At 34.6% G+C, this 12,730-nt stretch overlaps 1 protein-coding gene across 4 annotated transcripts in view; it reads right to left on the reverse strand.

The window, feature by feature from the left end:
- Positions 1-5,146: 5,146 nt before the first annotated feature.
- The window catches only part of LOC119527573 (protein argonaute-3), a 180,672-nt gene continuing 173,088 nt past the window's right edge, over positions 5,147-12,730 (reverse strand). For all 4 annotated transcript variants that reach the window (XM_037827736.1, XM_037827735.1, XM_037827738.1 and 1 more), the window contains 2 exons: positions 7,891-8,090; positions 5,147-7,332 (listed from right to left, as the gene is read on the reverse strand). In XM_037827736.1, the coding sequence (XP_037683664.1) occupies positions 7,224-7,332; positions 7,891-8,090 (309 nt within the window). In that variant the 3' untranslated portion in view covers positions 5,147-7,223. The remainder of the gene's footprint in view (positions 7,333-7,890; positions 8,091-12,730) is intronic.

The raw sequence follows: 12,730 nt of genomic DNA on the forward strand, positions 1-12,730 counted from the left end.
ACACTTTTTTCCATGTACCTTTATAAAAAAAGTTAATGTGCCAACACAAATAGTCTGGAGCTATTCACTGGGAAACTGGAGTGACCACATACACTTGAAATTAATATTCTATAATCATATTTTTAACTGCCTTCCAATTAATTCACATTCATAAGTTATTACTACTTACTTAACATTTTAATTAACTGAAACGCTATATTAATTAGTCTTTATCCTTGGCCCTCCCTGGTCACTTAAATTCTGTTTCTTCACAGATGCTCAGGAATTGAATCAACTTTAAAAGTATACTAGATCATATAATTATGGGGGGGGGATCCCATTTTAAAATTACCAGTGATTTCTGGATTATTTGCTATTTGTTTTCCAGGCCTATAAAAACGGTCATCATAATCCTAATGCCGAAATAACGCAGCCATTTAAGCAATTTCAATGTAGCTAAAGTTAAGAAGAAATGTAGCAATTATTTATTTGACACATTGCCTGGAAACTGCAGATCAGATAAAATATATTCAATCAATTAGTGTTAGTTTGTCACTTAAGGAAAAAAAAATCTAACTTATAAAAATAGCCCCACCTCCCCTCCATATTTAGAAATGTCTAGCCACTGTCTTTAATGCCCACTATATAAACATTAAATATTCTAAGTTAGAAAATAGTGAAAATGGTTTATTGGTAAAAATCCAAACTCTAGACTTAATGGAAATAGTAACTTGATTGGTATGTTAATACTCCATCTTAATCTTTGCTAATTTTACAAAGAAAAAAGGAAAAAGCTAGAAATGTCTATAAAAATAAAATACCTTAACCCAACATTTAAGCAAAATATAAAAGTTGCACACAAATGCCAATAAATATAAACATCATAATAGAAAAATTAATCTTAAAAAAATAAACTCATAATTGCCATTAAGACAGTATAAAAATGAAAAGGTTCAATTTGCATGTATATTTGCAAACAGACACAGTACACTCCAAACAATCAATATAATTTTACTATCATTATTACATAATGCAGCATACAAGGTTACTGAGGTGTGGTGTTTTTTCCTTTTAGTCTATTCTTTTCTGGAGGAATGCTCACCAAATTCACAAGCAGGAATTGGTTAGGTGATCATTTACTGCTGTTCACTGCTTCCTACTCCAGGGGAAAATTGCTTTCTGGTATCAGTATAAATGGGACTGCTATTGTCCTTCTTTCAGCTTATTTTCTTCAAAGCCCAATTCTGTAATGTTCTATTTCAAACGAACTGACCATACTCTTTAAAAAATGCATTGTCATTATATTTTCCATTGTTCCCTCACTCTAGAAAAAAAAGAGGAAGCCATTTAAAATATTCCTTGGTTTCTAAAAGAGAAAATTTCCCTAAAGATAAAGTCATTTTGCTTTTTCTTTTAAACTGATCTCAATGATGACTTGGTTCTCCCTTTATGAGGAGCCTTCCCTTAATAAAGATTAATCAGAAATGGCTGCAGATAGACATCACAAAAAGTCCATCTGTGCTGGGAAAAAAAAAAAAAGGAAAGGTAGCTTGTGACATATAATTCTTGGCAAGTTACCTTTCCCTTTGGGCACTTGCTACTACCTATAATCTTGTTAAGAAGTTAAGCAGTTTTGCTTTCTATGTGCCTTATACATTATCTCCAACACATCTGAGAACTGAAAAGGCTAATTAATTCTCTTAAAAATTTTGTTTTAAAACTTAATTCAAATAAATTTGGTGAGCATTTACCTAAATATTTACTGAATAAAAAAGTTTCCTTGGTTCCCTTGAACCTGATCCAAGACAATGAATAACATTATTTATATGAAATTGTCACACTCGTGGAGTTCTAAAATAATTTATCTTTTTAAAAATTTTAGCTTCACGCTATTTGAAAAATAAAAATCTACAGCACCATCTTCTGAAAAGGCACTTTCTAAGAACCGCCTTACTTAAAAGAATGATTTAAAAATTTAATTCAGAGTCTACCCTGAAGAACATCTTTGCTTTACTGAGACCCTAACATAGATATGATATTAGATTTTTGTTACCTCAGACACTGGTTTCAAAAAGGAGGGGAGCCCAATGGCTGGATAGGTGATCTGATAGGATCCTAATTTTGTCTCTGTTACCTGCTACTGCAACAGGGTTTCTGAGTGGTAAATCCCAAACCTCATATTAAATTTATTACCCTTCTATCTTTAATTCAAATTAAAATCTTTAACTACCATACTTTAATGAGACTAAAAGATTCTTGAGATTTAATCAACAATGTAAAACTCTACTCTTTGATGGGTAAAGTGAAATAAATAAATTCCAACTAGTGTATTACATTAGCACAAGCCTTGACCATTACACATCTTTGTTTTAAAAATTATGTTGACCAACATGGAAAAATATAAACTTAAATGTACCATTTCTAAGTAGGAAAAAAGTAAAAATAATTTTTCCTGTTACATTTACAGAATTTTTTTTTTTTCTCCTGGGAGTTGGCCTGTTCTTTTCTAATCACAGTTATCATTTCTAACATTGCCACTGATCAAGAATGTCCTTAGTATGAAAAGGAATAAAAAGAAAAAAATTTTTGTATACAATTCTCTAGTTCACATTTCTATACTGATTTTTACAAATCTATTCTGGACCTATTTTCTGACTCCAGTAGAATCACAAAAGTGCTTTATATGATCAAATGGGAGGGAGACAGGAAAAAAAAGACAACATTCTAGAGTCAAGGTTATACAGCCACCCAGGAAGTCCTCACTTGGTGTAAAATCTTCCAACTACTATTACCGAAGCTTTAAGACTTCCATGAATTCTCAAAAAGAATGAAAAGTACTCAAACTTCATATGGGTAAAAAGCCAAAATAAAGATGCCAGGCCAATGACATCTTTTTGCAACTTGACTGATAACTGATAAAAGGTAATTTGTAAAGTATTCAATAAGGGAACATTTAAGAGGATGAGTTAAACCAATATTTAACTGAGGTTTAATGATTCTGAGTAAAAATTATGCAGAGTTGTCAGTTAACTTCTTGGCAAAACATTACTATCAAGTTTGAAATAGCAAAACTACAGTATTCCAGCTGGATCCAAGTAGCTAGTTTCTTGAATTTAATAAAAAATTTCATAAAAATCACCATCCTTGGCAAATTTATGTCAGCCTCCGAAAAGACCCACTATGTTCCTTGAATAATGGTCACTAATCCATCTGATTATTTCTGGTGAACTGAGTTCTCACTCTTTCCTTTAACTCTGAGATCATCTGTGAGCCGTTTCTACCGAATGGCAACTCAACTCTTATTTTCCTAGGTGTATCTTAAGTCTGTCATGACTTTAAGTCTGTCATGAAGTCTTTCATACTAAACTCCGTTAGAGAATATACAGTAAACATTAGGCAGTGGTGGGTCATCAGAAAACCTGGCTTAGAAAACTAGCACAGGTCTTTAGAAGGCTGGGAGTCCCTAAGCTAGAGGTAGAGATGAATCTTTCATCAATTGCCTTCTAAAAGACCCAGTACATTCCTGCTGGATTCCCTTCTGGACTCTCCTCTAGGAACAGAAATAAATTAATAGGTTATAAACAGGAACAGTTCCATAGAAGAATATTTTTTTATGAGAAACTTTTTTTAAAAAGGGAACTATTAAAAAAAATAAAGGGCATCTGTACTTCTGTGAAAATATGCCACCCAGTACTAAGGAGATTGAGGTACCTTTTTCAAAATCACAAGAGTCAAAATCCACATTTCTAAAACAAAATATCCTGATATTAAATTGAAACTAAAATGGCAGCATTCTTTTTTATCTTGCTATTTCATATCCTTAAAGTTATTTAGAAAAAAAAATGGGTCTAACACTAGCTTTGATTCCTGTTCATCTCCATATTGTTTAGTGCAGTAACTGTCAATCTCTACTTAAATAAATATAGCAGCTACAATATTATAAATGTATGATCCTCAATGCCAGCAACATGATACTGTAATATATACTTTACACAGACACATTTGTCATAAAAAATATACATTAAACTCCCAACTCTTCCTCACATGAATATCATTTATGCCAGTTGCTGGGACTGATATTTGAAGGTCACCCTTATAAGATATGTCATGGAAAACAGCAGATCAAAATTTAGCATTCATCATATCATTTGTGAGCAAGGACAGAAGCAGAAACGTCACTGTGAGTTTCATGATCATTAAATTTAAGAAAACTTAAAAAATTGAAAAAAAGACCAGGAATTCTATACTAGAAGTGCAACAGCAAAAAAAATTTCAAAAAGTATTTGCCACTTAGCCTTTTATTTAAAAACTCTAAGGTTTCTTGTAATTTAGTTTGATATGCTAATCTGTTATTAAGTAAAATGAAATTATACTATATATATTCTTCCAAGTTAACCAACCTTAAACTAGCAATGTTGAATAGTGTAAGAGCACCTAAAAAAAGGAATCATTTGAAAGGTAAAGCTTTATATTTAAAAAATATATATATTCCTCTTAAAAAAGTCCTCTAAACAGAATTAAATTAAGGGCTTCACTCTAGAACAGTGACTGACTGACTGAAAATTAGATAAAGCAGTAAATAGGGAAAAGTATTTACAGTTCTTCCCTGGGCCCTAAAATTTCCCAAATGAATCTGTGCAATTCTCATTGATAAAGGAGAATGTTTTACTTATCCTGAGGAAGCACAGACCAATCTAGGATATACTATTTCCTTCTCTTGCCCATTATCCTAATTCAGTGACATTTCATGTAAAAACAAACAAACATGGTTTATAGGAATTTTTTTTGGAGGGGATGGGGAAGGGTTGGGAGAAAAAATGTATATACTATACAAATATTATCTTATGTAAAGTACTCTGAAACAGTGTTGTAAGCTGCATTTCAGACACTTCAATACAATAAACATACAAAATACAGTACTTTCTTAGCTTTCTGGCAGAGGGACAAAAGATTTCATGCCTGTTGGAGGACATGGGCTCAGATTTTAGGCTCAAAATACAGTAAATTGGCAATTATAGTGGATTACAGGTAAGAGAGAAACTAAAGAGCAAAATCTGTTAGTTTTCATGAGCAGATGGGAAATCTGAAAGGCTAACAACAATGCCCACTGGAAATAATCTATAGTATCTATACTCTGAACCAGTGCAAAAAAAACCGAAAAAAAAAAAAAAAACAACCAAAAAAAACCCCACACAAAACAAAACAAAACAAAACGAAAGAGTGAAAAAGCTATTTTCATGCTACAAAGTGCAAAGCTCCCCTGGAATACAATGTTACTGATAAACTCGGTTTTGACAGCTTTATAGTACTTTTATATCTTAAAGTGGAATCAATAAAAGAAGTTTTACAAAGCTTTCTTCCATATTTCAGTGATTAAACGCATTTAAAATGTACAAAGTTCTCACTTCCTTTTGTCACCAACACCCTAATTTTAAAAAGAAAGTTACACTGGTGATAAATTAGCAAAAAATGTTTTGAAAATATCACCTTGCATCTTCCTGATTCATTTTTAGTAAATGAAATGGGCATCTAGACAGTATGACTCTTCAAAATACATGATATATTTTCAAATAATTTAAGTATCTTCCAAACCTTAAGTTGCTTACTGTCATTTCTTGAATCAAAGTTCAACTTTATTTCTAATATTCAAGGTCAGACTGATTTAGGCAATTTAATTTCCATTATGGTTTTTAAAAGACATACTTTAAATTTGAAAATTACAAAACTTTCCTTCTGAAATTAAGGCTGTATTACTTTGCCCTTTTAAAATTATGGAGGTGCCTGTTCTTCCCACTATCTGTGGTAAAGATGTCAAACAGACAAGCTTTCCTTTAAAACTGCTTATTGCACTAAAAGATAGCAAAAACAAGTTGTCAGTTCTTAAAATAAACATGACTATATTTCTATAAAAAATGTTGCCAATATGTTCTATAATTATTAAAGCACTATTCTAATAAATACAAAAGGAAAGGAAGCTATACTTCAAAACACATACATATATGTTTATATATATATATATACACACATATATATAAAAATATATATATGAAAATCACATTAAGGTATGAGAGGCAGCAAGTAAACCAGCAAATAACCCCCAAACCCCAACCACCTGCTTTCCTCTCTCACCCAATTTCAGAGGCCTCAACCCTACAGAATTCTAATCTTTTAAAATATTTACCCTTTATAAAAGCTCTAAGGGATTTCCATGTATAACCCACAGAAACAGAGGGCTTTAGAATATATATCCCTTATCAGAGACAAAGAGTTACAACTTCTGATGAGGTTTTACAGCAGCTTTAACTAAAGAAAAAGAACAGTTTAGGTTGCTATTGCTTATTTACACATTGCACAAATGGCAAATGTAAGTTCAGAGAGACACACACATGCTCACAAAAACACATATACAAAATAATTTTGTTTCTTAAGAAAGCAATATCAAGAGTTGAGGACTCAGAATTATGTACGAGACATGAGACAGCAGTTGGCTAAAATAAAGGAGTGGGGTATCCAAAATAAAAATAAAAATCTAGTTTGCCATACTTCACATTCAAATGATTCAGATATATGAATATTTGAATGTCACTGTTAGCACTAGGTAAAAAAATGAAGGTGATGAAGGCAAGGGAGATAGAGAAATAAAGGTGGTGGTGTAGATAATAAAAGGGAAAGACAATTCCCCAATGGAATGAATTATAAAAATATATACACAGATACATATATATCTATTATCAATGTATGATCTAGATATATATGCATATGAAGTATGCATGTATATATTTAAAATATACAGACACCTTTTACAAGAATACACAAATGCATATTAATTTTTTGCACACATAATTGTGAATAATCATTTTGATTATTCATGTAGGTGTGTGTTTTTAGACCATCATTTACTTTTTCTTCACTTTTTTGCAAAGATAGTTGTGCTGCCAAGCAACTTGAGGTAAAGGCATTAGAAGGGTCAGACTACAAGAAGTGAAAACAAAACAACTGCAATACTTCCTACAGGAGACTGCACAAAAAAGCAGTTGGCTGGTTTCATATTGCATAATGGTGCTGTGTTCCTTGATGAAGTAAACAATCTTCCTTTTATCAACATAAAGATCAGACTCTGGCCCCCACACAGTGTTGGTTTCTGTATGGCTGGAGGCATCTCCACTCAACCGACTCCACTGGAAACATACGTTGTAATCCATTCATCTTTCAGTTCTTCCTCTCAAAGAATATACTTGGACTTTTTAAGCAAAGTACATTGTACGTAAGGTATCTTGGTGAATCTGTACGGCCTTGGCAAGTGCTTGTGGATCTCGCCCATTGCTCTGTCCTGAAACATGACTTCCTTCAGCACTGTAAGAGAAGTAGCAATAAACACAAAAACAAATCCTATTGAAAATATTATTTGTAGAAAATTTAAAAAAATTTAAAATAGACTGGACTAATGAACCCTTATATGTCATTACCAGCTTCCATAATTATTAACTCAAGGCCAATTTTGATTTACTTCTCTTGTCTTCCCCAGGATTATTTATAAGCAAATCCCAGATATCATAATAGTTTTATCTGTGTGTGTATATCTCACTTTTATTACCAATAATCTCTCCCTTGAATTAATTTGGTAAAGCAACTAAACCACTATATCATTCTATTATTTATGAACTTAGACATTAATTTATGCACATTTCAGTGGAAAATCTTACCTGGGGCAGTCAGTTCTGACTTTTCACATAGGTCACTGCTCTTCTAATAGTTTGTGGAACTTTAATTCTAAATGGCAGTACTTTATGGCAAACAAAGAGGCACATACTTACATGGAAGTGCGTAGAGAAATGCTCCAAGAAAATTCTAACATGAAGACCATATTTGGATTTTGGGGAGAATCTATATTAGTTACAGTTTTTATATTACCTGTCATGTTCTTTGTCCACAAGATGATATCTGGCTCTGAATGCCACCAGGTGAGCATAATACGCTGGTGCGGGTATAGAAACAGATCGTGTACAGCGCACGTAAGTGTGGCAGAGCTGGTAAGTTAGCAGCTGAAGTTCATCTGCAGTAAAGCAGTTATCATCCCATAAAACATGATAGTGTGAAGGGCGGCTGGTACCCTATAGAGAAGACAATGGCATATTCTATTTGTTTCTAAACATTTACTATTGGCACACAGCCCTATATGAGAATACCGAAGGATGAAATTGTGGGGGTGAGGTCGGGGTGCTTCACCAAGGGGGAAACACTGGACCTAGGGTTTGAAGAAGTGAGTTTTGGCCTTTTTTTGGGTGGTCACGGTGAGGAGACATCAGAAAGAACAAACAGACTTGACAAAAGCACAGGGGGCATAACATTTCATGGCATATTTGGGGAATAGCAAATAGACTAGTATGAGCAGAGTGTGCGGCATGAGGGGAAAATATGAAGTTGAAAAGAATGGAATCAGATTAGGCTTAGGAGTTTGGAACTTCACCTGTAGACAGCAGGGTGTAAGCATAGTTGTTATTTTTTTAAACAGGAGTGTTTTAGGCATGATGAGATTGGGTTTTATAAAAGCAATATCAGCAATGATATGGAGGATGGATTAGAAATAGGAAGAGACTGAAAACACAGGTTCAAGATAGGAGACTGTTGTGTTAGTTCTTGTGTGAGATGATAATGGTATGGACTAAGGGAATGGAAGTAGCAAAAGAGACAAGGAGAAAGATTAGCTCATGCTTAAATGTTTGTGTGAGTACCATTTGCCAGACACTGTATAAGATTTTGGGTATAAAAAAAAATTTACCAAATCCTACCTTTCCCCAATTATATGCTTTATTAGTGCATATATATTCATACATTTACACATTCAGTAAACATTTATTGAGCGCCCACTACATGCCATATCTTGGACCAGGTATTGGGTATACAGTAGTAAGACACACATTCCTGTGATGAGAGACAAATAATACCCAATAAAGCCACCACAGACTAGACTATAAAGAGAATTAAAATGTAGGATAGTATGAAAGATTGGGTGGTCAGAGAAGGCCTCTCTGAGCTTTGAATGATAAGAAAACCTAGTGAGGTCAGGGGGCAGAGTATTTCAGGCATGAGAAGATGTAGGACAAAAGCCCTAACTATATGAAATTCATTCACTTATCTCTCATAACCATTCTAGTCCAAACCACAATCATATTTTGCCTGGAGTATGGTAACAGACTCCTAACTGATGTCCCCAACACCACTCTTACTCTCCATTACAATCTGTACTTCAGTAAGTGAACTATATTGAAAAACACACCTAATTATGTTAGTGCCCAGCTTAAAGTCTTTAATGGCTTCCACTGTACTTAGAATAAAATCCAAATCCTTATCTTGACCTAACAAGTCCTATATGATCCAGTCCCAGCCTACCTCCATAATCGATTTACGTGGTGTAGTAGCAGCCTTGATTTAGTTCCTTCTATGGAGAAAACTCTTTCTACCAAAAGGGCCTGTGCATATGCCTCTGACAGGAATTCTTTTCTCCATTCTTGGCTTGGTTAACTCCTACTCATTCCTCAAGGTCTTACCTTAAATGTCATTTCTCCCACCTATAATTATGTCTAGGAGTCACATCCGGAGAACCTCTTTTATTGCTCAAATGTGGACTTTCTCTCTCCAAGCATAACTCTGCAAGTAAATTCATCACCCTTACCCATGACATGGGACAGGACCCCCCAGGCACGTGAGTCTCCCTGGTTACATGGGACACCGATTCCAGGAATAAGCCTGACCCTGGCATCAAGGGATTGAGAATGCCTTTTTGATCAAAAAGGGGAAAAGAAAGGCAACAAAATAAGGTTTCAGTGGCTAAGAGAATTCAAATAGAGTCAAGATGCTGTCCTGTAGGTTACCCCTATGCAAGCTTCACCTAGATATGCCAAATGACCATAGTATGACAAGCCTAAGTCAACAGTAGTCCTGAAAACACTAAATGTGCCAGTTTGAATGTATTATGTCCCCCCAAATGCCATTATCCTTGATGTAATCTTGTGTGGGCAGACTTATCAGTGTTGATTAGATTGTAATTCTTTGAGCGTTTCCTTGGAGACGCGCCCAACCCAACTGTGGGTGATGACTCTGATTAGATAATTTCCATGGAGGTATTACTCCACCCATTCAGGGTGGGTCTAAATTAAATCACTGGAGCCATATAAATGAGCTGACAAACAGAAGGAACTCAGTGCATCTGAGTTGAAAGCAGACTTTTGCTCCGGAGAAGCTAAGAGAGGAAAAACGCCCCAAGAGCAACTAAGAGTGACATTTTTGAGGAACTGCAGCCTAGAGAGGAATGCCCTGGGAGAAAGCCATTTTGAAACCAGAACTTTGGAGCAGATGGCAGCCATGCGCCTTCCCAGCTAACAGAGGTTTTCCGGACACCATTAGCCATCCCCCAGTGAAGGTACCCGATTGCTGATGTGTTACCTTGGACACTTTATGGCCTTAAGACTGTAACTGTATAACCAAATAAACCCCCTTTTATAAAAGCTAATCCATTTCTGGTGTTTTGCATTCCGGCAGCATTAGCAAACTAGAACACTAAAGAATACCTGGATCCCTATCTGAGACTCTGTAAAAGTTTCACTCACCAAGTTTATTCTTCAGAAACTTAAATCCTTCAGAGAAATCCTATGGCAGCTAAGTCCCAAAACCAAGAGGCAATAGCCTCTTCAAGAACATCAACAAGAGGTGTCCCCTTTTCACATAAAGTCGAAACCCCTTTTCAACATGAACAAGTCAGGATAGGCACTGCCTAGAGATTCCTGAAGTTCAGGAAAGTGATTAAACTAGAGGAAGGGGTAGCAACAGACAAGATGGACTTTAACAAAGGATTATGAAAACTGAATGTTTATAATTTTCTTTTTCTTAGTTGCTAGAATATTAGAATAGCTAGAAAGAAAGAATCAAAATGGTGGAATGGTAACCCATAGCATCCTTTGAAATTTGTTTTACAGTTACTTGTTAAATTGTAATTTGAAAGTTATCACCTTTTTTGTATATATGTTATATTTCACAATAAGGAAATAACTGAAACTATGGTGGTGTAACTCATAACATAACATTTTTGGAAATTTCCTGTATAACTACTTGTTTAATCATACTTTGAAAGATGTTATCTTTTTCTATGTACATTATATTTCACAATAAGGAAATAACTGAAACTGTAGAACTGTAACCGATAACATTCTTTGAAATCTGCTAACAGAATTCTTGTTAAATTGTACTTGGAAAGTTATCACTTCTATGTATATATGTTATATTCTACAATAAAAAATTAAAAAAAATTTAAAAAATGTTATTTCTCAGGGGAGCTTTTTGTGATCTTCCAACCTAAATCAAAAGGTCCCTACTAAAATCTCTCTTCCCACCCTTCATTTTTCTTTTATTGCATTTATTACAATCTGTAAATATATATTTCTGTGAGATTACTTACTCAATATGCCTCCCCCACATACCCAGAATCAACACCTATCTCCCAGGAGGTGTATAATACATATCTGTTGATTGAGTAAATGAATAGCCTCTGCCTCTTGGGACCTTACAGACTAGTGGGAGGGGGAGAGAAACAAAAATATGGTTCTAACATTGTCTGGTAAGTCCAACAAAGAGGTATGCATAGAGTGCTCTGGCAGTATGGAAGAGGGGCACTTATCTGTGAAGAAATAAAAAAGGCTTCTGGGAGGAATTGATATCTAAGTTAAGTCTTAAAGGATGAGCAGAAACAATTTAGGTGGGGAAGCAATATGTAAGATAAGGGAGCAGTATGAGCAAGACAGTTATGAGAAACTATCTGAAAGTAGTTGATAATAGTTGCAGTTATGCTTTGTGTGTATGGGTGTGTGTGTTTGTGCATGAGAGTCAGCTAGGGGTGAGGGAGACAAGGAAGGAGGAAGAAGCAAAAGTGGAGACATTCTGAAGGTGTAGCAGAAGTGAAAGAAGTAGGGTAGGGAATATGAGGAATTGAGTCTATATATTGTCCTATGAAGATGAGACTTCACTTTTGAGGGATATGGAGCACTAAGCAGAGGAGTGATAGGGTCTTACCCATGCTTTAATTACTCTGATGGAGAACAGACAAATGGGGGTAAAATTAGAAGGTAGGAGAACTTAGGATCCTTTTGCTATTGTTTAGGAAAATAATAATGAGAGTTGGACCTAAGTGGTGGAGGTCAGGATGAGAAAAAAGGGATAAGTTTGAGAGTGAGAAGGTAGAATATACAGGGCTTAATAATTTATTAGTTAAGGGTGGTTGGTGACAAAGTGCAGTCAAAAACAACTTCAAGGTCTAGAAATTAAGAGAAAAGTTATATCTGTGAAAAGAGATTTCAAAGTCACAAATATTATTTAAACTTAAAATTTAAAAGGGTGGATGGAAGAAGATGAACCAAACCAAGAAAAATCAGAAGGGCAGGAGACAAATGTGTAGTGGAAGACAAGTGGAAGATGGATTCAATAGAGAGTGAGTGATAATAGCATCAGATGCTGCAGAGATCAAGGAGCAATAGTGGTGGGATAGAAGCCTAGCTGCTACAAATTGAAAAGGAATAGCATGTGTGGTCTTTTGTTTTTGCTAAATGTAAAATTTTATAGAAGTAAAAATATACTAAGAAACACACATGAATTTTAAACGTATAGATTGATGACTTTGGACATTATGAACAAACCCATGAAACCAGCACTAAATCAAAAGAAACTGAACTGCATCTAGGAAGTCCCTTTGTGTCCTCTCCTT

This window comes from Choloepus didactylus, chromosome 2 (genome assembly GCF_015220235.1).
Source record: "Choloepus didactylus isolate mChoDid1 chromosome 2, mChoDid1.pri, whole genome shotgun sequence".
NCBI classification, from domain to species: domain Eukaryota; kingdom Metazoa; phylum Chordata; class Mammalia; order Pilosa; family Megalonychidae; genus Choloepus; species Choloepus didactylus.